General features: G+C 40.8%; 2 protein-coding genes across 2 annotated transcripts in view; one reads left to right on the top strand and one right to left on the bottom strand.

Moving 5' to 3' along the window:
* The window catches only part of LOC308571272 (uncharacterized protein), an 86,508-nt gene extending 62,408 nt beyond the window's left edge, over positions 1-24,100 (bottom strand). The window contains exon 1 of the mRNA XM_081166876.1: positions 24,046-24,100. The gene's annotated coding sequence lies outside the window, so the exon portion shown is untranslated. The remainder of the gene's footprint in view (positions 1-24,045) is intronic.
* On the top strand, positions 7,684-24,909 carry FBXO3 (F-box protein 3). Its single transcript, XM_081165436.1, has 11 exons — positions 7,684-8,075; positions 10,785-10,874; positions 11,798-11,952; positions 13,913-14,027; positions 14,156-14,360; positions 15,184-15,229; positions 19,957-20,041; positions 20,418-20,540; positions 21,094-21,209; positions 22,300-22,490; positions 24,073-24,909. Exons 1-11 carry the CDS (start codon positions 7,969-7,971, stop codon positions 24,202-24,204), a joined length of 1,365 nt encoding a protein of 454 aa, XP_081021562.1. The 5' UTR covers positions 7,684-7,968; the 3' UTR covers positions 24,205-24,909.
* The last annotated feature ends 378 nt before the right edge of the window (positions 24,910-25,287 follow it).

Consider the following 25,287-nt stretch of genomic DNA (forward strand, 5'->3'; position numbering starts at 1 on the left):
TTTATTTTATATTATTTGAGTTCTTTAAAGATTGAGTGTTATTTCCTTCAACACTGTTCACTTCTCCTCAAAGGGTTTAATAATGCTATAGCTATCCCCTCTTATTCATTGCATGTAGAGTGTATACTGTATTTTACTGATTTCTTTATATGGGAACTTAAGGGAGTAAACACAGTTCAGGCATCCATTCACTGATTATCTGGAGATGCTTTAAGGAAACTGGGTACAATCCTGCCAGCATTTATTTGCAAAGAAACTGAACCATCTACTTGAGCTGCAAAACTCACAGATTAATCAAACACAAGGTTGGAAAGTTTATTTACAATGGGTTTTGTTCATGTACAGCACAACCAAAGATAATGATCCATCTCTCTCTCTCTCTCTCTCTCTCTCTCTGGAATTGTTATAATACATATACCAGAACCTTCACATAAACCTGCCCAAGAACTGAAGCCTTCCACTGATATCCCTACCATAAAGTGACAGTGCTCAAAGGGGCATTTTCTGTTTGTGGCCCCTTTACCTCTGGAATGTTCTACCTCAGTAGACCCAAATATGACCTTCACAGCTTCTATTTAGGAGAGCAGTTAAAACTTTTCGTTTTAACTAAACTTTAGAGCCCCCCCCCCTAATTTTGGGGAGTGGCATGAGTTCTACAATTGTTAGTGGATGCTGCCCTGTGTTTTTAGTGATGAAGAGCAGGCTATAAATGATTTAAAATAAATCCAGTGTAGAAAGCAGAAGTCTGATGGGTTTTGATAAAATGCTTGTGATAATAGGCCGCTGAGCAGCCAAGTGAAATTTTGGCACAGCCGTTTAAGCTGTAGTAACTGCCTCCCCTCCTCAGGATTGGATAGGAGTCCCTCAGACAGGACTTCCATATTAATCTCTGTGTTATACTTCAGCCTAATACAGTGGTACCTCAGGTTAAGTACTTAATTCGTTCCGGAGGTCCATACTTAACCTGAAACTGTTCTTAACCTGAAGCACCACTTTAGCTAATGGGGCCTCCTGCTGCTGCCGCACCACCAGAGCACAATTTTTGTTCTCATCCTGAAGCAAAGTTCTTAACCTGAAGCACTATTTCTGGGTTAGCGGAGTTTGTAACCTGAAGCGTATGTAACCCGTGGTACCACTGTACAGATAATCTATAATTAACACATATTACGTACATAGTGCCTAGAATGGACAAAAACATTATGCACAACTGCAAAATCTGCTGTTTTCTAAAAGTAGTTCTGGCTGTCCATGAAGGCTTTGCCAAATCTAGTTGTATACCTGTCAGTACCAATTTAAAGCCATTCATTTCTACTCTAAAAACATCTGTCAATTGGCCTGGGTATTGAGCTATTGATAATTGTTCTAATATGAAGACAGGCAGATAGCCCTGCTGAATTGTCGGCTTACCACCAAATTTGTGCAGACAGACTCCTCACAAATTCAGACGTTATGCCTCTCATCTCACTTCTTTTGCCTTCCCCTGCCTGGCTCATGGTTGATTTGTTGTTGCTGCTTGTTCATTTTTATTATTTATTTCCCAATTGGCCTCGCAAGCATTGTAGGCAGCATGGTCCTACATTTTTTGCAGTCCTGTTCCTATATACAGTGCTGCTCCTATATAAATGCACAATAGCTCAACTATTCATTGACCTTTTAAAATCTAAGAGTGTCTGCCAGGCAATCTTGCCCACACATCTCTAAAGGAAGCCCAGATATCCCAACATATGTGCCCCAGAGAAAAATAAAATATAGGTTAGATTAGGAAGGATGGCAAGGGATGAGATCACACAAGGCAAATTGTACTGTCAAGTTTGGCGATCAAAATCCCCCGTCCTCCATTGCAGAAATATGAGGCGTCATGGCTACTTTCTGAGCAAGATGCATGAATGGGACCGTTGTTAAGGTTCAAGTGCTGAAGTATGAGGTTATGGTGAGGAAATATTTTTTTCTGGAGAAAATTTGGCCTTTCTCAGACTACCTTGAGAAAGAAGTGATCACCTCCTGGGCTGTTTGGTGTGGGGCAGGAGAACAATTTAAGGACATACTAGGCCACCCTGAGGGTTTATGAGGTTGTGGGCACACAAGAGTCAACCCCTTGAGCTACAGGCTGAGATGGGCTCTGGGGCATCCATAGGGATGGACAGGTACACTAGAGTGAACACTTTGTTGTGGGGCCATGATGAATATGCTCAGCCTCCACATACCTCAAGGCTCACCAGGAAAAGCTGGGGAGATACACCCAATTCTTGGCTAGAAAGCTACTGTATGCAGCAGTGGACATGCCCAGGGGATGCGAGTGGGGTGTTCCCCCCTTTATACTGTTGGGAGGTTGCGGAGACAATCTGTATTGTCCTTTCTAATAGGAAAGCCCTCGCTTAATAATTGGCTCTTGATTTGCAGATCTCATATTATATTTCAATAAATTTAACCATTCCACCAACATGCTGTCTCTTGAGTCTTCTTCAGTGGTGTAGAGGAGAAAGAAGCAGGGAATGATGGGATTGGGATTGCTTCGAAAACAGCACCTCACTATTTAACATGTTTTTATTACAAAACAGAGTGTGAATTATTGGAGATGTTGTTTTGAAACGTGAAAAAAAAAGAAATAGATAGCAGATCTCCTTTTGTAAAAAGACCAGAAAAGCAATGAAGAAATTAGAGGGAAATGTCACTTCCTTCTATTCCTTTTAAAAAGTCTTTAGAAATGTCACATCGTCAGAGATCCCATCATGATCCACAAAAATAAAACTGGAAAACTGGGACATTTGATACTGAATTATATTGTTCTTTGGATGTGTTCAGCAACAGCATTATTTGAAAAGTACATCATTATTCAATATTTTTTTCCATTATTCAATGTCATGGTTGGAAAATGAGAGTATTACCGGCAGTTTCACTTTTTAATTCTGTGCCCTTGGAAAAAAAGGGTAATATCATGTCAGCTTAATGGACTTTTTGGTGACATGAGTAAAACAGGAAGCTACTGTTAATGCAATATCTTTATTGAAAGCTGGGTACAGCTGTCTCTCCTGCCTCTTTTCTCAAGGTAATACTATGCTCCCAATCCTGTCATACCCAGGAATCAAATTATTTGAATTCTGGACACATCAGCAGAAAACTGAAGACACTCTGCCAGATCCATAGTATGCTTGGAAAAGAACATCGTACAGCATCACTCATTTATACGACTGTCAGTATGGTGCTGTAAATTCACAAGATATGGAGGCCTCAGGTGCCACACTTTTTGTCTCTCTGCTCCTCAATCACCTTCCTTCAATATCTCTACCCTATGTAAGCTAACATTTCATCTCTGAGCCATGTAGCTTTCAAATATCTGCCAGGATACTCAGAGGTTGTCCATGCTGTAAATTTGAATGGAAAACTATGCATTAAGGTGACTAGTTGATTACAGTCACCCAGAAAGATTCATGCCAGTTCTGAGATATGCCCTTGGAGAAGAATCTGCAAAAAGTTTGGTAGATCTAAACTAGAATATAGTTGGCACCTACTGACTACATCTATGGTAGGTTTACCCCCTGCTCCTCTTTTATTAGATGGTTCATTTGTGGGCAGAGGAAATTCAATAGGACAACTCATTTTCTCTTCTGCTCTTTGCCAAAAAGAAAATACAGTGCAATACTTAACAAAAATTCAAGACACAGATTGTTTAATTAACATTCATATTCAGTAACCACCTAGATTAAGGTGAGGCTCACATAAGATTAAGCCTTCACATAAACAACGTGTATCAACTTTTGTGACATTGGAAAAAGGAATCTATCTAATAAATATCTAAACAAATCAGCAAGTTACTTAATAAGAATAGAATAGAATAGAATAGAATAGAATAGAATAGAATAGAATAGAATAGAATAGTTGGAAGATATCACAGGGGTCATCTAGTCCAACCCCCTGCAATGCACGACTCAAAGCTAAATAAAAGAGTAATCTGTTTTAGTGGTGGGTGCTGGGGGGTTGAGGGACAGAACAGCACGTCATATGGCTTTCCCTGGGTGCCCTACACTAGCCTGCTGTCCTCAGGTGTGATAGAAAATGATGTTCCACCATCAGTGTTGAAAGTACTTCTTAAACAGCTTTCCGGTTGGCTTCCGCACATGAAAATTGTGGAGGCACCATCTTGCCCTTTGACTCTGGCAGCAAAATTCTTGGAATGGTTCTGAATTTTCTCACTAAACTATCAGCAAGATCATATGTGTGCAGTAAGTTGTGAGCCGGCTTTCACATCAGTGAGTTGTGTTTGGTGTTCTCAACATGCTAAGTGTGTGTGTGTGTGTGTGTGTGGAGACAATGGTCCAGTAAGCTCTGTGCAATGGAAGTGGCAACACATTGCGACTGGAATTTATTATGGTTTAAATTTATATTGCGTCTTTTTGAAACCAGGCACCAAGGCAGTTAAAACAAAAGTAATATACAAATACAATACAGTGGTACCTCAGGTTACATATGCTTCAGGTTACAGACTCCGCTAACCCAGAGATAGTACCTCAGGTTAAGAACTTCAGGATGAGAACAGAAATCGTGCTCTAGTGGCGCGGCGGCAGCTAAAGTGGTGCTTCAGGTTAAGAACAGTTTCAGGTTAAGAACAGACCTCCGGAAGGAATTAAGTACTTAACCCAAGGTACCTCTGTATAAAAGTCAATGTAATGCAACAAATTAAACACACAAAAAACACAGTAAAGAAAAACAAAAGCAGGTTAAGGACAGTCGCCAGCAACAATGCAAACTAGCGGTCTCTTTCCTTATTTGGATGGTGGATGCATTTGGCTTACCATGAGGTTCTATTCCCTGTACATGGGAAGTTCGGACACTTGTGGCTACAGGGGTAAGTATGCTGAAGAATTGCCTTTGGAGGGGTACAGACTAGATTGACACTGAACATTTATTGGTGTTTAGCACACATGGGAAATGTGACATTGTGTCTGATCAATGGCAGGGGAGTTGCTAGGGATGCTGTGGGGTCTGCTGCCAATGTTGCTATGTTAGTAAAATAAAAAAGTAAATTATAAGTAAAATAAGTAAAATTGACATCCTTCCGCAGGGCCTGCAAGACAGAGCTGTTCCACCAGGCCTTTGGCCAGGGCACAGCCTGACTCACTCCCTCGGCAATCTTCGCAGAGCTCTGGCCCAATGGTTGCTAGTGGCTTGAATTAATTAATTTTTATAATGAATGATTTTAGAATGTTGTTTATGTTGTACTCTTGTACTGTTTTATTGTTGTTAGCAGCCCTGAGCCCGGCTTCGGCTGGGGAGGGCGGGATATAAATAAAATTTATTATTTATTTATTATTAAAAAGTAGAAACAAATGCTATCTCCTTTGCTGTTGGAAGTACAGTCATACCTCGGGTTAAATATACTTCAGTTGAGCATTTTCAGGTTATACTCCGCGGCAACCTGGAAGTAACGGAACACGTTACTTCCGGGTTTCACCGCTCGCGCATGCGTAGACATGGCAAATCGCCGCTTCAGGATGCGAATGGGGCTCCGGAACAGATCCCGTTCGCATCCAGAGGTACCACTGTATATAAATTCATACACTCGTGTTAGCCTTGGCACAACAATCAGCCCAGCATAGCTGAACCACAGGACCAGCCTATGTTTAGGATTGCAACTAAAGCGAAAGATTTGGGGATGTAAATATGACCTCTGCCAGGCACATACTGTTGATTTAGAAAGCCAAACGATCAACATGCAGTTTGTTTACACCTTAGTCTTGACTTGACTATCTCTAAAAGAAAAAAGGCAACATGTGTTACATAGATACGAGCTCACAGAAAGCAGACACGGCATCAGTGAACTTCAAAGGAGAATTTCTAGCTCACTCACTTGGGAGTTACAGTAGTTACATTGAACTCAGTGGGACTGACTTTTGAGTTAACATGCTTTTAGAATAGAAATGGGTGGAATTGTGGTTTGTTAATAAGATGTACACAGTAATTACTTTCCATAATAAAAGATACTAGGGCTAAAATATGTCTAGATATCTCATCCTACATTCCTGGAAATCTTGCTCCAAATCCAGATGCATCTGGGAATCAGTAGTGAGAAAGGTTATTTATGACAACATGGGTAAGGGCAATCTGCCCATTATTATTTCATGTATTCCACGGCTGAACCAACATTATGAAAAACATATTCTGGCACTCAGGCCTGACTGCAAGACCACTTTAAAAAATAGCATAAACAAAAGTTATCATAACCATTCGATAGCAGCTTTTTAATTAATTCCACCCAAAGTAGATGTGTTCTATGGAAGGCAACAAATTTTGGGATTACCATTTTATTTAACCCTTACATTAAAGCTCTTCAGCTGTAAAACATCTTCTTTTTACATAATCCAAGTTGTTACCCAAGTTTCTGAGAAGTGCAGCACACTGAATGTGCATTTCATAGATTAGGGTTATCAGCTATTTCATTACACAGTTACAGGCTCCCTCCTAAAACAGCTGAGTTTTTCTTGAAGGAATGGAATTGGTGTCTTGGGCAAATCTGACACATGCTCAGGGCTGGATTAAGATATTTAGAGGTCCTAAGCAATGAAAAGATTATGGTGCCCCCCTCCCCAATAATTCAAAATAAAATCCAGATCAGTAATTCAAAATAAAATCCAAGAGCTTTAGGAGGAAACCGATTTTCTAGATCCATCTCAATCTGGGTTTAGGCCCGGTTTTGGCACAGAAACTGCTTTGGTTGCCCTGTATGATGACCTCTGTTGGCAGAGAGACAGGGGGAATATGTCCCTGTTAATTCTCATCGAACTCTCAGGAGTTTTTGATATTACTGACCATGGTTTCCTTCTAGAGCAGCTGTATGAGTTAGGGGTGGGTGGCAGTGGGGGAGCTTCATGCTCCTGCATTGGGGGCAGGATAGCAGGCGGGGCGGGGCTGGTGCGCATCCTGGGGGCATGGTGCGCCACCCACAGGGGCGGGGCGTGCATCCTGGGGGCAAGGCATGCCATCTGCAGGGGTGGGGACAGTCACGATGGCACATAGCTGTCAACTTTCAGATTTGAAAATAAGGGATCAGCAGCCTCGAAAATAAGGGATCAGCAGCCTCACCTGTCTTGGGGACAGTCTACGGGATATCTAACAATCCGAGATAGCAGCGGGAAACGGTGCTGGAATAAGGGACTTTCCCGCAAAAAAAGGGAAGGTTGACAGCCATGCGATGGCACCCTACTGGGATCGCGCTGCCGGGGGCGGTGCGCATCCCCCCCCCCCGCACTCCTCTTCCTCTGCCAGTGGTGGGTGGCATCACTTTGCGGTAGTTCAGGTTCTACTTGGATTGGTTCTACTTGGATTGTACACAGCCTGGCGGTACTTCTGCATCCTATTGCTGTCGCTTGAAGCTCAGGTGGCCTAGAGTGGAGTTACCGGAGTAGGGTGCGAGGAAGTCTAATGAAGCCCCGCCCTGCCCCCAGTGATGCCTACTAGTTGATAGTTCTTTTTTAAATAAAATTTTAAATTAATTTAATTAAATAATTAAAATTAAATAAATAATTTTAAATAAATAAATAAGCAAACAAACCTCAAATTCAACCTGCTTCGCTGGCGCCCTAACTAAGCACGTGCGTCGCCTTGCCTACTGCGCGTGCTCGAAAGTCAAATCTTGCAGACCCAAAATTGGGAAACGGGAAAGCTACACCTGTTGCATTTCTGCCTGCTGCAGTGCCGCTGTTCAAAGGAGCCCTCGCGCCCACAACCCTCCAGGCGAGAAGCGTTTTGTGAGATCGAGGCTTTGAATGCAGCAGCGCGTCCCTTGAGCCCAGCCCAGCCCAGCCCTGTGTGTGTGTGTTTGATAACAAACCAGCGTGAGGGGCGGGAGATGCGTGCCAGGCGGGCAGGAACAAGCCGTAGGCCGCGCTTCGCCCTTGCCCAGCCCGGCCCCAGCTGAGCGAGGAGGAGGAGCCTCCCACTCCGGAGCCGAGGCCCGACCAGAGAGGCGCCAAGATGGCGGCGTCCGTTGAGTTGGACTTGCAGCCCCTGAGCCTGGAGTCGCTGCCCACGGACCCGCTGCTGCTCGTCCTCAGCTTCCTGGATTACAGGGACCTCATGAGGTGCGGGGAGCCCGGAGCCCGGCGGGGCTTAATGCGGGGAGCTGGCGGGGCAGGGCGGCGCTCTCGGGGCTGCCTTTGGGTTCCCTTGGCGGCGCCAACCATGGGGAAATGGGGAGGAAGAGGAGGAGGGTGGCGGCTGCTGCTGCTGCTGCCGCCTTCTCGGGGGAAGAGAGGGCCATGGCGATCCGTCTCCTTTCACCACAACCACCACCCAAAAAACCCATCAATGGCGGGGCTGCGCGTGCAGGAAACAGCTCCATGGAGAAGCTTCCGAATGGGAAGGAAGAGTAGGGGATGCGAGGCTTGGGTTGAGCCGAGTGGGGAAATGGGGCGAGGGATAGCCCATAGCCCTGGTTATGGGAGCTGGGTCGATGGCCCTGTCTGTGGGGAAACAGCCCCCAACCCATCTCTCCCCCCCCCCCCGCAAGAGCTCCTAGTTCTCTGGGCTGCTCTGCATTGCACATTTCTGGAGAGGCTCCTGCCGTGGGTCCCAAGTGGCTTCCAAGCTGGCCCTGCGCTGATAGACAGGTTTTCTTTCACCACAGCGCGGCTGTGTCAACAGGTGCTTGCTCTGGGCAACGTGCTCGAAGCCAGCCCTGCCCTAGTGACATCACATGGTGGATGCTTAAAATCCTCTCGGTGGCAGAGGGTTAGATTGATAAGGTTTATGATATGGGGTGTGTGTCTTCCTTTGTGCAAGGTAGCTGGGGGCTGGACTTGATTGAGCACCACAAAGCTTAGGGCCAACTAGGTGATAGGTGAGTGTAACCATCTCCTGACATTGTTTTTTAAAAATAAAAAGTAACCCTCTCCTGACAAAAAGTAGCCACAGTGTGCTGTCCTTATCAGGTAGCGAAATACAGGAGGTGAAATTAAGCCTTTCCTTTTCTACTTCTTTAAACTCAGAATTGTCCCTTCCCAGGCTGCTTTTCCACATGCAATAGAAAATGTATTGGCTCCCATATATTTTCCCTTAAGAAGTGACCAGAGAAGAAAAGTAGCCCCTCTTCATTCCTCTGATTAAATTTGAAACCTGCTGAGGCTTCTTCTCACTTAAAGCAAAACCACAGGACTATTTTTTCTGGGAGATGCATTTATGTCTAGTTTGGCCCTTGACTGCACATACTTTAGATGAGGCTAGCATTGACAATTCAGCTTGGAAGTGGAACCTTTTAGTTTGAGCCAAGCTTGCAAAGTGCTGAGAGCAAGTTGTTTTGTTAATCATGAAAGCATAGTAAAACTTTGACATGTTCTGCATTCCTTGCAATGGAATTATTCACTTCCAGAATGTTTCTGTGACCCTCTGTTTCAAAACCTGAGATAATCGTGGAGCCAAAATAGATGGACCTCTCCCCTGAGGGAGTTTCCATATATTAATATAAAATTGACTTTAAAAGAAAAAGCCTTTGTTTTACTCTCCTTTGCTTTACAATTTCTTTAAAATGGCTTGTGGAGTGTCCCTAAATTTCCAATTATTTGTATTTTTTGTGTTTAATGTTATAGATACTATAGTGTCTGCCTCAGTTTGTCTCTATACACTATGATCTAATCTGATGGTGGTGGTAAATATATTCTGCTGTATGTACTGTGCACCCAAATGACAATTCATAGTTTTTCAGTGTTAATGGAAATTCTGTAGAACCTGTAGGGAGGTGTGTACTCCATTGTATTAGGATATCTTGTTTAATGTGCTGAGTTTGACATCTGTTAAAGCCAAAGTTAAGCACAGATAATTGGTGTGCTTTATAAGCAGCCCAACAAAGGCTTGGCAGAATTCCCAATGGTTGGAAGATGGGACTTAAGTATCCCCTTTCCTTTCCTATGGCAATGATTCCACATTCCCTGCCATTTATTTCATCTGTCCAAAATCTATATGCTGAGCTCACCTTAACACCATTTAGTCCTTTCCAAAAGGTGCAAATTAATACAACAACCAAAGCTGAGAATTGTAAACACTTGGCAAAATAGCAAATACATACAAATGTGCAACATTACTGGGTTTATGTTACCATGATGTTGCCTCCCATGTATGTCACAAGTAGTACAATTCAAATAATTTATACCAAATAGGTTTCTGAACATACAGTTGAACAAACTCTAAATTAACTTGCTCTTCCTGAAGTAGTGATTACGACATGAATTGAATCTCCTGCCCTGAGAGGTATCTCTGATGAGAATAGATGAAAAACCAAAGCTAATTTCTTTTAGCTTTTAAGATTAATTTTCTCCCTTGCCTTCTACAGACAAGTTGGAAGCTAATGCCCTAACTTGGAGAACTCCGGTTATTTGAAAATTTGATCTGTATCCAGCCCATTACCAAATCCAAGCACCAGTCCAGTTCCTGAACAGTCTCACTTGATTCTGATGAAATAAACAAAGCTGAATGTCATCAACATACTGATGACTCCTCACTCTAAATCGTCTTCTGATCTCACCCGGCAGCTTCATACAGATGCTAAAGAGCATGGGGTGGAGCACAAAATGAAAGTGTCCAGAATTCCACAACACAGCTGCCACATAGAAAATGTACAAAAATGTGGGTTAATTTATAGAATTGAGTCTTAAAGATAAGTGTGAAATCATGTGTCAAATTTAACTTTAAAAACAGGAAATTCTCCAGCATTTCTGTACAAAGTACAAGTGCAATCATTACTGAACCTGCTTTTAGTCTGACTTGTAGAGAAATTTAAACTGACTTTGTATTTGCAGCTGCTGTTGCGTAAGCCGTAGATTAAATCAGTTTTCAAGTCATGATCCACTGTGGAGGAGGCACTGTAAGAAATATTGGCTTTTGTCTGAGTAAGTATGGCTAGTGTTTAATTTACATAAAATGAGAAAAATATTCAGTTGTGTTACCAGTTTTCTGTCTGGTAAATTTACAAGTTTTTGTAACTACTTCTTGGATTAAAAGTTGTGTGCATTAAAAAATAAATTTTTAAATAGCTGAAAAAGTATGCAAGGATCAGCTCAATATGAAATAATCTGTTAGTAAATAATAGCTTCCTCCTGCAAAGATACTAGGTGGTGCTGATTCTCCAGTAGATATACTAGAATAGCTTAGCTTGTCTAAGTCGTAGGGTAGTTCTATGAAAAATGATGCAATATTCTTATCCCATAGGTTTTAATTGGAATCTAATTGGATATCAGAAAATTGTATGTTTGTGTTTGAGTTTGAAACTTGGATTAATTGCCGCTCATTTTGACACACAGTCACTTTTACAGGTTTCCTTGGTAAAGCATGCATGAAAATTCACATGGCACTATGCCCCCCCTTTTTGCTAGCCAGCCCTGTGTTTCTTATGCATAAGGATTCTTTATTCACACCTGTGGCAAAGCCTTGACTGTTTTTGTGACATCCTCTAGAATGAATTCATAAAACATTAGCCAATTATCAGAATGGTATTTTGCTTTCCCTTTTGTAAAATCTTATTTCTGTTGTTTCTGTACAATATTACACAATTATGAGGCTTATACTTCCTTCCTGCTTTTTGTGTGCATATTATTCAAAATTAAATACAACTCCAGTTGATTTTTTTTAATGGGATAGTTAAACACTTATGCAAATCCTGCTCATTGAACTGTAATCCAAACTTCTGAACTGGAATTTACCTTAAAAAATTGGAAATTAGCAAATGGGGGGGGGTACTAAGAGTTAAAAAAATGCATATATGCAATATTCTTACTACTTATTTCTGTTTAGATATTGTTTTTTATCTTTTTAGAGCTGAGAAATCTCGGAGTTGGAAAGCAATCTTTATAGATACGTATGCTGATCTCGGAAGGTATATTCAAATTTATGCTACACTTAAAAAGGCCTGGGATGATTTAGAAAAATATCTGTTTCAGCGTTGTCCTCGGATGATTACTTCTTTGAAAGGTATTGTTTATAAGTTTGCTGTTTTATACAACTTCAGTTGTACTTGCATTTTCTCTCTCTAAAGTTATCGTTTTAGATCAGTGTCAAGTGCCACTTAATGAACACCCTAGATTATTTAACTATTGCCAACATGCCTGTTAAGCTGAGAACAGTTCTGTCCTCCCCCTTTTTTATTTTAGCCTTCTTTGTGTGTGTGTGAATCACAATAAATTGTGCTTAGCTGTCAATCTGGCATAGTGATCTAGAACAGGAAAAGGAAAACCAAATGGACCTCGAAAGCATAATATAGTAATGAGTGTGGTATTTTTCACAAACTGTTAAATAATGTACAGTATCTGTAAACATGATGAAATTAAGGAAAACTTAAGGACCCGATTTGTAGTGGGTTTTCTGACTTTGATTTGAATTGGTGCTAGCCTGTCCAGTGCGGACTGGCAAAACACTATTGAATTTTGCATTTTATTTTTGTTAATTCTAATTCCCAGTTTTGTACAAAGGCAAAAGTGCAGCAGCAATAGAGTTTTGAAGAAGTAGATATGAAAAGCACACACTGTGAGATTTGAGGAATGGTTTGAACAAGATGTTCTTACCCCTGAATGCTGCATCTTTCCATTAATCATTCAGCAACTGGTTTGTTGAGGGTGGGGGTAGAGATGCTCCTTAAAATACCAAAATGGGGTCCATGTGTGTGGATCTTTTCCCAGAGGTCTCACTGCTTTTCTGGAAATCTGAGAAGATTATGGGGGGAAAGGAGAATCCCTTTCAGCTGCACTGAATTTCAAAGAGGTTTGCAAAGCAGCTATATGTCTCAATCTTATAGGCTTCTAGACAATGGGGGGCAACAGGAAGTCTTAACCCTAAATTCAGAGTTTTTTAAAAGCTCGACAAATTATTATTTTTTTTAAAAAGCATTTCATTGTACTTTTGCACACTAATGAAGTGCAGAAATGTTTTTCAAAGCCTCAGGATCAGCTCTTCCTCCCCCACTTCTCAGAGGAGCTTCTTCAAATGACACCCACCCCCCGAGTCTGGAACGTGCCCTGCCCTTTTCCTGCCTTTCTTCTTGTGGGGGGAAAAACAATAATACATGCTTTTAAAAGTTTAATCAGTGTGCTAGAGCAGATGTGCATTTTTATCAAGCAAAACCAACCATATATTGCAAGTGGTCTCTTATTTTTCTTTAGCAGCCAGTTTTGGAGCAGCTGTTTCGTTGTTCCTCTTTCCTTCACTATAGAGACATGCAAGGGGAATGTAACTCTCTAGTGCCATTTTAATTTCACTTGCAGCTGATAGTGTCTCAGCATTACTAAAAACCCTAGAATGGAAGCAGCCATACTAGGTGAGAATGATTGTTACTGTAGGCTTTGGAATACATGAATCTCTTTTGGGGTTACGAAGAGTTTGACACGACTAAATGACTAAACAACAAACATTAACACATGCCATTTTCTCTCTTATATGGCCCTTGAAAATTATTTATTCTCCTCCTGAGTAATAGTTGGCAAATATTTTAGCCACAAATTGCATAGGGCAGGAGAATCAGACAAAAACTGCTTCTGAGTCTGGACTACAGACTACTAGTTGGCCTTCCTTGTTTTACAACAGTGTGTCCCTATTCAAATTATATGTTGTGGCTTGAATTAAGACAGACTTCTATCTCTGGTTTGTCTTAAAAAGAAGCCCACCACTTTGGAGTACATAGGTGTTTTCCAAAAGCAAAAGACATTATGCTGTTCGTGTAGTGTTTCTGACATAAGTATTAATGTCTGTTTCAGAAAAAGTAAACTGAAGGAGCCCTAGGAAAATATATGATTCTAAACACAGTTGTCACACCTGCTGACTTGAATGGGGCTTGCTAAAGAGGTTTTAACATCACATCTTAAATAAGTTACTGCAAAATGCATTGTTTATATTGTCTGAAGATAATCTGCTAAATGGTATAGTTTTTGAATGCTCACAGAGAGTGTTCGGGAGGAAGATCTGGATGCTGTGGAAGCACAAATTGGTTGCAAACTCCCCGATGACTATCGATGTTCATTTCGGATCCATAATGGACAGAAGCTAGTCGTTCCAGGGTGAGAAGCTAACGTTAACTGTCATTGCTAATTGGCAGTCGGCCGCTACGTAAGCTTGCACATACTTGAAATTTGTTTCTTCCAATGGTTAATAATGTCTCCCCCCTTTTCTTTCTGTCTTTCCAAAGGTTGATGGGAAGCATGGCCCTTTCCAACCACTATCGCTCTGAAGATTTGCTGGACATCGACACAGCAGCTGGTGGCTTTCAGCAGCGGCTAGGACTGAAACAGTGCCTCCCCTTAACCTTTTGCATCCACACTGGATTGAGTCAGTACATGGCTCTGGAAAGCGTGGAAGGCCGCAATAGTTACGAGATCTTCTACCAATGCCCAGTAAGAAAGACTTGTAAATAGACACTTTAGGCAACACTAATGCTACTCATTATCTTCAGTAGATTAAATTGGTGCAGTATATGTGTGTAGAATGCTTTAAAAAATCTAAAATCAGCTGTCTTTCATCTCTGAGCTACTTCCCACCATCCACAAAAGGCCACATAAATGTTCAAACATTCTAACTTGTGAAGGATAGGGGCTTTTAAATGGCAGCAATTGCTATAATTGTCAGGGAAGAGAAGGCTGATCATTAGGACCTGGAGCTGAGAGACAGGCAAAGCAGGGCTACTAGTGAAGAAGCTGGGGATGTGATGATGGGGAAGGAGGATCTTGCAAGTTGATTAGAAGTTTGCCTCCAAAAAAATGGGCTTCATACAAATGTGTCTAGTGCATAAAAATCAAACTTCACACTTTGAAATAATAGTAAGTTATTGATTAACAGTGCATTGAGGGGGGGATCAAAGCACCCTATTGTTATAGTGGTACATAAAACACAAATTGGTTTTTAGCTACAGGAAGGGCCATAACTAAGTAGAAGAACTTCTGAAAGCTATTTAATAATAAAAAAGAACATAATGACTGTTTCATTGATACTATAATTTCAAAGAAATAAATCTTAAGTTTTCAAGTTGAGTTTTCTACCAAATGTTCACAGACGAGATGGGAACATAAAGTGACTTGCACAGATGAAACACTTAATTTTGTTCTCTTTTTTACTACTGGTTACAGACTAATATTTTCCTGCAGTATTGTATGGTACAAATGTCACCTGTAAATCCAGTTTTTAAGGACACAAATAAACTTTTCCCTTTTTCCTTTAAAGGATCAAATGGCCCGCAATCCATCTGCAATTGATATGTTTATTACAGGTAAAAGTATTTTGGAACTTAAATGGGAAACAATTTAGAGAAGTCAATATGAATTGGAATATGTCTGGAACTTTATCCACTTACCTCAACATGCAGCATTTGCTCATTCTAGATCTTTTGCACATTAGAGGACAAACTATCTGTTAAACTGTGATCACGTGTAATATTGCAAGATGTTGGGAGAGTGCATTTATAAGCAGAGAATGAAAGTAAGCGTAACTCGTCAGGTGCTAGAACCCAAATCATATCTCTTGAAATCTACCCCCACAAGTTCTGTATTTGCAAGATAAGTTTGGGCACTACCATTGTATCTAAAAGCAGCCAGCTGGTGGAAGATAAGAGCACTTCCTTTCACTTCACTTCCATTCTTTGGCTTGGAGTGCCCTCTCGAGAGGGAGAAGGAAAAAGCAAATCTTGGTTGCATTTGTTCGGCATTGCAATATGAAGTTTTGCTTGTTAAATTTTGATGATACTCTGGGCTTCCGCAATATATATATATATTTTTACAGTTTTAGAGGGGTAGCAAAACATTAAAAGGTGGGTGCACGCTCACAAAAAAAATTGAGAAGCATAGTGCCTGTACTTTTTGCTTATTGTTTCTAGAAAGGAAATATAGTTACTTCCAATTGTTTTAAATGAAAGATGGGAAGCTAGGGATTATAGTTCAATGTGATGGTGGTGGCGGCTCTGAATTAGAGTAACAGCAAGTCTAGGAATGCTGGATGTCACATCTCCACTGCAAAGTGATGGGATGATGTGCAGGGAAGAAGTAGGTGTTAGAGGAGTGCTTGATTCGTCTTCCTCCTGGGTTTCCCAGATTCATGTTTGCTGCATCGGCTGGGGAAAGCACTTGGTGAGAGGATTATGCAGACCCTACCAGCCAGCTCATGCAAATTGCTTTTCATCCCACCTTTTTACTTTGTCTTAGAGAAGTAGCAATCAGGGTTTCTCAAGCTTGCATTTTCTGCAGTTCTTGTAGCTCAGTTTTTGAGCAAAGCAACTGCAGTAACACCATCAGACCCTCTTTTCATAGACCTGTGATATGTAATTGAGGCATAATTACATTTCAAAGGTTATGGCAAATCAAAAATAGCATGCTCAGAGGATCAAGGATGGGAACAGCTTTGGGAAGGGAAGTTTAACAAATGGAACCATCTATGCACACACATCCCTCAAAGCTTTTTATTTGTGCTTTGCATTGGGAGGAATGATGGTTTATTTGTATTTTAAAAAACAAGAGCCAGATTCAATTAAATAGTTGTACCAGCATTGTTGTTGTTGTTGTTGTTTAGTCGTTTAGTCGTGTCCGACTCTTCGTGACCCCATGGACCAGAGCACGCCAGGCACTTCTGTCCTCCACTGCCTCCCGCAGTTTGATCAAACTCATGCTGGTAGCTTCAAGAACACCATCCAACCATCTCATTCTCTGTCGTCCCCTTCTCCTTGTGCCCTCCATCTTTCCCAACATCAGGGTCTTTTCCAGGGAGTCTTCTCTTCTCATGAGGTGGCCAAAGTATTGGAGCCTCAGCTTCACGATCTGTCCTTCCAGTGAGCGCTCAGGGCTGATTTCCTTCAGAATGGAGAGGTTTGATCTTCTTGCAGTCCATGGGACTCTCAAGAGTCTCCTCCAGCACCATAATTCAAAAGCATCAATTCTTCGGCGATCAGCCTTCTTTATGGTCCAGCTCTCACTTCCATACATCACTACTGGGAAAACCATGGCTTTTACTATACGGACCTTTGTTGGCAAGGTGATGTCTCTGCTTTTTAAGATGTTGTCTAGGTTTGCCATCGCCTTTCTCCCAAGGAGCAGGCGTCTTTTAATTTCGTGACTGCTGTCACCATCTGCACTGATCATGGAGCCCAAGAAAGTAAAATCTCTCACTGCCTCCATTTCTTCCCCTTCTATTTGCCAGGAGGTGATGGGCCCAGTGGCCATGATCTTCGTTTTTTTGATGTTGAGCTTCAGACCATATTTTGCGCTCTCCTCTTTCACCCTCATTAAAAGGTTCTTTAATTCCTCTTCACTTTCTGCCATCAAGGTTGTGTCATCTGCATATCTGAGGTTGTTGATATTTCTTCCGGCAATCTTAATTCCGGCTTGGGATTCATCCAGCCCAGCCTTTCGCATGATGAGTTCTGCATATAAGTTAAATAAGCAGGGAGACAATATACAGCCTTGCCGTACTCCTTTCCCAATTTGGAACCAATCAGTTGTTCCATATCCAGTTCTAACTGTAGCTTCTTGTCCCACATAGAGATTTCTCAGGAGACAGATGAGGTGATCAGGCACTCCCATTTCTTTAAGAACTTGCCATAGTTTGCTGTGGTCAACACAGTCAAAGGCTTTTGCATAGTCAATGAAGCAGAAGTAGATGTCTTTCTGGAACTCTCTAGCTTTCTCCATAATCCAGCGCATGTTTGCAATTTGGTCTCTGGTTCCTCTGCCTCTTCTAAATCCAGCTTGCACTTCTGGGAGTTCTCGGTCCACATACTGCTTGAGCCTTCCTTGTAGAATTTTAAGCATAACCTTGCTAGCATGTGAAATGAGTGCAATTGTGCGGTAGTTGGAGCATTCTTTGGCACTGCCTTTCTTTGGGATTGGGATGTAGACTGATCTTCTCCAATCCTCTGGCCACTGCTGAGTTTTCCAAACTTGCTGGCATATTGAGTGTAGCACCTTAACAGCATCATCTTTTAAAATTTTAAACAGTTCAGCTGGAATACCATCACTTCCACTGGCCTTGTTATTTGCAGTGCTTTCTAAGGCCCATTTGACTTCACTCTCCAGGATGTCTGGCTCAAGGTCAGCAACCACACTACCTGGGGTGTACGAGACATCCATATCTTTCTGGTATAATTCCTCTGTGTATTCTTGCCACCTCTTCTTGATGTCTTCTGCTTCAGTTAGGTCTTTACCACTTTTGTCCTTTATTATGGTAATCTTTGTATGAAATGTTCCTTTCATATTTCCGATTTTCTTGAACAGATCTCTGGTTCTTCCCATTCTGTTGCTTTCCTCTATTTCTTTGCATTGCTCGTTTAAGAAGGCCTTCTTGTCTCTCCTTGCTATTCTTTGGAAATCTGCATTCAATTTCTTGTATCTTTCATTATCTCCCTCGCATTTTGCTTGCCTTCTCTCCCCCGCTATTTGTAAGGCCTCGTTGGACAGCCACTTTGCTTTCTTGCATTTCTTTTTCATTGGGATGGTTTTAGTTGCTGCCTCCTGTATAATGTTGCGAGCCTCCACCCATAGTTCTTCAGGCACTCTGTCCAGCAAATCTAAATCCTTAAACCTGTTCCTCACTTCCACTGTGTATTCATAAGGGATTTGGTTTAGATTGTATCTTACCTGTCCAGTGGTTTTTCCTACTTTCTTCAGTTTAAGCTTGAATTTTGCTATAAGAAGCTGATGATCTGAGCCACAGTCAGCTCCAGGTCTTGTTTTTGCTGACTGTATAGAGCTTCTCCATCTTTGGCTGCAGAGAATATAATCAATCTGATTTCGATGTTGCCCATCTGGGGATGTCCATGTGTAGAGTCGTCTCTTGTGTTGTTGGAAAAGCGTGTTTGTGATGACCAGCTTGTTCTCTTGACAGAACTCTATTAGCCTTTGCCCTGCTTCGTTTTGATCTCCAAGGCCAAACTTGCCAGTTGTTCCTTTTATCTCTTGATTCCCTACTTTAGCATTCCAATCACCTATAATGAGCAGAACATCCTTCTTTGGTGTCACTTCTATAAGGTCTTGTAAGTCTTCATAGAATTGGTCAATTTCAGTTTCTTCAGCACCAGTAGTTGGTGCATACACTTGGATTACTGTGATGTTAAAAGGTCTGCCTTGGATTCGTATCGAGATCATTCTATCATTTTTGAGACTGCATCCCAGTACAGCTTTCGCCACTCTTTTGTTGACTATGAGGGCCACTCCATTTCTTTTACGGGTTTCTTGCCCACAGTAGTAGATATGATAGTCATCCGAACTGAATTCGCCCATTCCCGTCCATTTTAGCTCACTGATGCCGAGGATGTCAATATTTATTCTCGCCATCTCATTTTTGACCACATCCAACTTACCCAGGTTCATGGTTCTTACATTCCAGGTTCCTATGCAATATTTTTCTTTACAGCATTGGACTTTCCTTTCGCTTCCATGCATATCCCTAGCACAACAAGGCTCCTCCTTTCTTCTTCCCCTGTGCTCTCCCAGTTGACTCTGGGGGAGGGGAGTCAGGGGGAAAATCCCAGAACAATTTGTGGGACAAGAAGGGGGAAATCTCTCCATCTGGTAAGAGGAAATGTTTTCTGATACCGAGATACTGAATTCCTCCTCCTATCTTGCTAAACGTAACAATGTATTTATTGCCATCTATAGTGAAATGAAGCTTCATAGTAAAATGGAATGAGGCAAGCTGATCTGTAAGGAAGTATGGATAGGGGACAAACAAGTGGGGACTTCCTCTTTCTCCCATGCCCCAGTTTCATTCAGATTTTTGAGTTCCGGACTTAGATGAATGAGCAGCTTCCGCTTGCCTAGTCCTAAACCTCAGCACTCTAGTGCTATAGTGCCTTACCATGTACTTGAGACTGCTAATGGTCAGAGCTAGGTGACCACCACCTGGGAGGTCTGAACTGTTCTTTGTTTTGTTTTGTTTTTAGTCATAGAATATGTAATCGGCATACTGGCCTTTTTATGACCTTGTGAAATGTTTCTCCCCCTTTGCCATTAGGTAGCTCCTATTTGGAATGGTTCACCTCCTATGTAAACAATGTAGTAACAGGTGGCTATCCCATCATCAGAGACCAGATTTTCAGGTATTATGGCTTTGGTTTACAATCTGTGGTATCTTATTAAGACAAAATGTAATAATCTTAAACTTGTAACAAAAATAAATTATCATCTTATAATATTTGTTAGACATGTATGTGAGAATGAGGTGGTAAAGCAAAGTACACTTATTATTTACAATAATAACATTGTAATGTTAGCAATACATTTGCACTATGTTCTGCAGAAACAGATATAGTCTAAAAGGCATTAAGCAGGTGCAGAGAATGCCTTCTCTTATTATGGAGAGAAATAGATGCACAAATTGTAAGGTGAAAGTTGGTTTTATACAAATGAATTTTTCAGTATTTGTTTATTCTTTAAACTATCAGACAAGATAATGCCTTTTTCTTTATTTGCTAGATACGTTCATGACAAGAGTTGCGTAGCAACAACAGGAGATATTACTGTCTCTGTCTCCACATCTTTTCTACCTGAACTCAGTTCTGTACATCCACCTCACTATTTCTTTACTTACAGAATCAGGTAGGAGCAGTAAATGAATGCTGATTTTATCAGTGTGTTACTGACACATCTTGAAGCTTTCTTTGCTCACTGGCAAAATTCTAAGCGACCTAAAATATAAACTAGTCCTTCCAAAACCACAATTTATCAGTGAGAGATAAAAAGTAAGAATGGGGAAATGTTAAATGCTTTTTATAAGACTGCACTGAAGTTACTTCTTTGCTTTTGACTTCCTTTTCTGTAGTGTTCTATAGAACATATTCTTTCTTCTAACATCTGTTCAATTATTATTTTTCCTGTGTAATAATTACAGGATCTAGATCTTCCCCCTTAGGGTAGTATTTCTTGGACAGTCAAATTGCTCTACATTGTGTCAGAGAAAAACATGACTCTTATGCCCCTGCTAATGAGTGTTGTTTGTAATGTGGTCAGACGAGTGTCACAACTATTTCCTTCCTCCTCTCAGGGCCCTAAAACATTTAAAATATTCTGGATAGTATTTTAAGGAAGGTAATAGTTTTTGACTAGTGCTTTTGCTCTCTCACTAAAATGAGTATTTTGCCTAATTATTTAGAATTGAGATGTCCAAAGATGCTCTTCCAGAGAAGGCTTGTCAGCTAGACAGTCGGTACTGGAGAATAACCAATGCCAAAGGTGATGTGGAGGAGGTGCAAGGTCCTGGAGTAGTAGGTAAGGAATAGTTAAAGAATGTAACTGTTTTAAAAACAACAACAACAAATGCAGGGTGCAGTTAGAGGAACCTTGATCCTTTTCTTCTCAGCCATGATTCCAATCTAAGCAACCATCGCTGCCCCCGCTGTGTGGCAATTACACTTTAAAAAAAAAGGTTTCTTTGTTGCAAGTGCACCATCACTGAGGAAGGACTGAAAAAGAAGCCTGCAACAGTGGGATGAAAACGAAAGAGACGTTCTCTCCTTTGCTTCCCTGCAACAGCACATGGAGCCGAAATGAAGGAGGGGAAGGCTTTCTACCCTTTTCCCTGCTACTGCTACTGCTTCTTCCTTCAGCAAGGAGCGGGGAGAAGGAAGGGGAGAAACATGTGTGGTGGGCAGTGGCATCAGAGCAGGATGATTTCTTGGGAGCTGCCCCAGACTGTCCTGCCTGTTGCTCTGTGGCTTATCTGAGGTGGCTGCCACAGTTACTCACCTGCTTGCTTGGGCTGCCTGCTCACTCGCTCTGTCTTCCTGCCTGCCTGGGCCTCACACCAACTGCCTATCAATAAGCCATGCAAACTGCAGCATGGCAGCACCCTTACAATTTTATACTAAAATTAAAATCTATAATAGTATAGATTGCTCGCTCTTTGTTTCTTCGAAGCCTGTGGCACAGTTCTAAGGGCCAAACTACACATTACAATAAACATGCTGTTTAAAAAAGCGTGCTTAAACTGGCCAATTTTATTGGGGCGAAGGGGAGTAGTTTTGAGGCCCTTCACTGAAACTTGTTCTCAGTCTAAATTGGAGCCCAGTTTTTGGTGAAAAACACTCCCCCATGACCATGGCTGATAAACTGCCAAATGTGATAAATATCACATTTGAGGGCAAATAGCAGTCAAGAGGGTGGGTTTGTTTGTTTTTGTCAAGAAACTGGTATGGGGCCTGTATTGGAACCAGTCTTGTGGCTGTATTTCTTTTAGAAATAAAAGTGACTAGTTGGAAGCACACTTTTTAAACAAGTTCATTGCAATGTTAAGTTTGATCCTAATTGAAGTATTTTTGGTTCCAGAGGTTGAAGTCCTCTGTTAACTTTGTTTCTACAGGAGAATTTCCCATAATCAGCCCTGGTCGGGTTTATGAATATACCAGCTGTACGACATTTGCCACTACTTCAGGGTACATGGAAGGATACTATACATTCCATTGTCTCTACTATAAAGACAGATTTTTTAATGTTACCATTCCTAGATTTCATATGGTTTGCCCAACGTTCAAAGTATCTACAGCACGCATGGTAAGTTAAAATTTATGTTTTTAGGCCTTAACTCTTCTCTTTGGTTTCCAGAAAACAATTGGATTTTGTGTTTAAATATAAATAGTGATCTCCTTTTTGCATAAAACTAGGTTAATAGTTTTTAGAAGCTATAAGGTGAGTAAAGTAAAAAAAACACTTTACCTAGTTTAAAAATGCATGTGCTCAAGTATCATACTTGCTTCTTTATCAATTATGAGCAAAAATGCAGTGAGGGGATCGAGAACAACTTTCTCATATTTGGGATTATGAAATGTGTATAAAGGTCCTGGAACATTTGGGAAAAGCCCAAGTAGTAAAATGTCTTTTCTGACTGCTTGTTTTGTTGTTTTTTGCTTTGCTTTGCTTTGTTTTTTTGAGTAATGCTCAGTTTGGGGAAGAACAAATATATTAGATATATTAACAATTTGATATTGCCAACATATTATATAACTGCACTGCTGTTTATGTGCTAAATGAATAACATAAAATAAGTGGGAACTTATTGTTGGATAGAAACATTTATTTAGTTACAGCAGATCATTTGTTCTGCTTTGCTTGTTCAACCCTTGTCCATGTTGTCAACATACACATTATGTGCCTTGTCTTGAAAGTAGTTTTAACATTGTTTTCCACAAATGACAAGGGATAGGACATTTTTAAGCATTCCAGGAAAGCTATTGTCAGAATACATGTTTTTATAGAAGAGTGTTTGGATGGGCATTCCACTTTTTAAAACGCACTGTCTACTTGGATATCTTATTTTAAAATTGAGCCTTTGACTGCTCTTACTGAAAAAAAAACTGTAGATGGAATACGGAACTTACTTTTAATTAGAAATATTTATAGACTGCCTTTATGAGTAGAACTTTTTGGCTTACACAAAAGTAAAAAGTTTTCAGTGGTAATATGATAAAATACCAACTGGATTTATATTCAGTTTGTCCAAAATACACTTAGCAAACAAATCATGTTATATCTTGGCTCCTTTACTGTAAAATGAGAGTAGCATGGCCTTCCTATAGAGTGTTATGAAGTCCAGTGATATAAGGCTGTTAACCACTTTACACAATTGGAATAGGCACGTTTAGTACATTCTCCCAAGTGTTGTGTGTGCTACAATTTGCTAAGAATGGGTGAAATCCAACAGTGTCAGCGCACTTGCACAAACTCCCCTTCCTTTTCTTTCCTGCTGCTGCTCCCTGCATGCCCCCAGAATCTGTTGTGTCCACTGGCATTGTTTTGGATCTTGCCCAATGCCTACTAAAGAACCAAAGAAGTGTCCTACTGTCTAGTGTCTAATATATAGCATAATGCTATCTTGCATGGCTGTGACAGGAATTTCAGCCCAGCCCCAGGCTTTCTGTTGGGTAACACTTTGGCAAGCTGTTGGAAACCAGACATAGTTGTATATATGCCATAACAATTACAAGAGATGTTAAAGTATTTTACTTTTTCTGTGGTGCTCATTGATCCTTTTGTTTGTTTAAATAGCTTGATAAACATGATCACATTTAGTTGGGGTAGTTTTGCAAGGAAACTTTGTCAAAGAGCTTACCTATATTGCTTCTGTTCCTGCATTTAGGAAACCAATCATAACGAATGCGCGATGGATGAAGACGAAGACTCAACAGATACTGATGAATATGAAGACAGACGCAGAATTCTGGACATCCCTGTTCCTTCTGGACGTGGCCGTTGTCCGCGTCAAACCTGAGCAAGCTTCCAGAAAAACAAAACAAAGACCTATTGATTCTGCAGAAAATATTTCTGTGGAAGATACCATGTAAAAATATTTCTGAATATTAAGTCATTATTTGGCAGAGGAACAACTAGCATGAGTGCTGGTTCTGGCTTGCATCTGAACAGATTATACAAACAGGGTTCTCTTTTGTCATGTGTTTGCTTCTCGAGAGAGAATATGTTGGGTAGAGGTGGGAATACAGTAGTGTGGTGAGCTTTATTCTTCCAAACAGCTTTGCAGTTGAAAGTAAGCATTGTACATTTAAACTTCCTTAAAACCAGAATGGTGCTGCCCATTTTTCTTTCCGTTCCTTTTTTTAATTAAAGCAGCAAACAAAATGGAAAATTAGGCATGTCATTTTCACAATGATTTTGTATTACTATTTCATCTCTTGACATATGTGAATGAAATAACTGAAGTTAAATCTGTATAGCCATTGGGACGAATATGTATGTTTTTAATGGGACACTGAAATGTTTGAAAGGAGCTGGTCTAATGTTTTAAATCCTGCATCATGCGCCTTTTTGAACATGGAATATGCATATTGCCTACTGCATTTCTTCATTTATTATATAATATAAATATGTAAATAGCTTGATTTTCCTCTTCAACTGCCATTTAACTATTGTGATACGTGTTTAGAATTTTAAGTATAAACATGTTTTCTTGAACACTAAATGGTTTTCTTTATAACTGTCTCACTAAAAATGAAGAGAACTTGAAATAAGTCTTAACTGGAACATTTACATTGATGGGTATTAATATATATATATAGCAAAGGACAGGTGAGATGTAGTTTCATACAGCAGTTGCACCATTCTATAAAGTAGTGGGGGCTTTAGGCTGCAATCCCATACACACATACCTGGGAGTAAATCCTATTCTACTCCCAAGTTGACATGTCTAGGACTGTACTGTTAAGCAGCAGTGGTAGAAAGGATTCACCTGTAATAAAACTGGAAAATCTGTCATAGACTTCTATGCCAGGATAGGGACCTGTAGGGACCTCCAGATGTTGTTGGGACTACAACTCCCATCATCCCTGGAAATGCTGCG

Source organism: Podarcis bocagei (assembly GCF_964188305.1).
Source record: "Podarcis bocagei genome assembly, chromosome: 1".
In the NCBI taxonomy this organism is placed as follows: domain Eukaryota; kingdom Metazoa; phylum Chordata; class Lepidosauria; order Squamata; family Lacertidae; genus Podarcis; species Podarcis bocagei.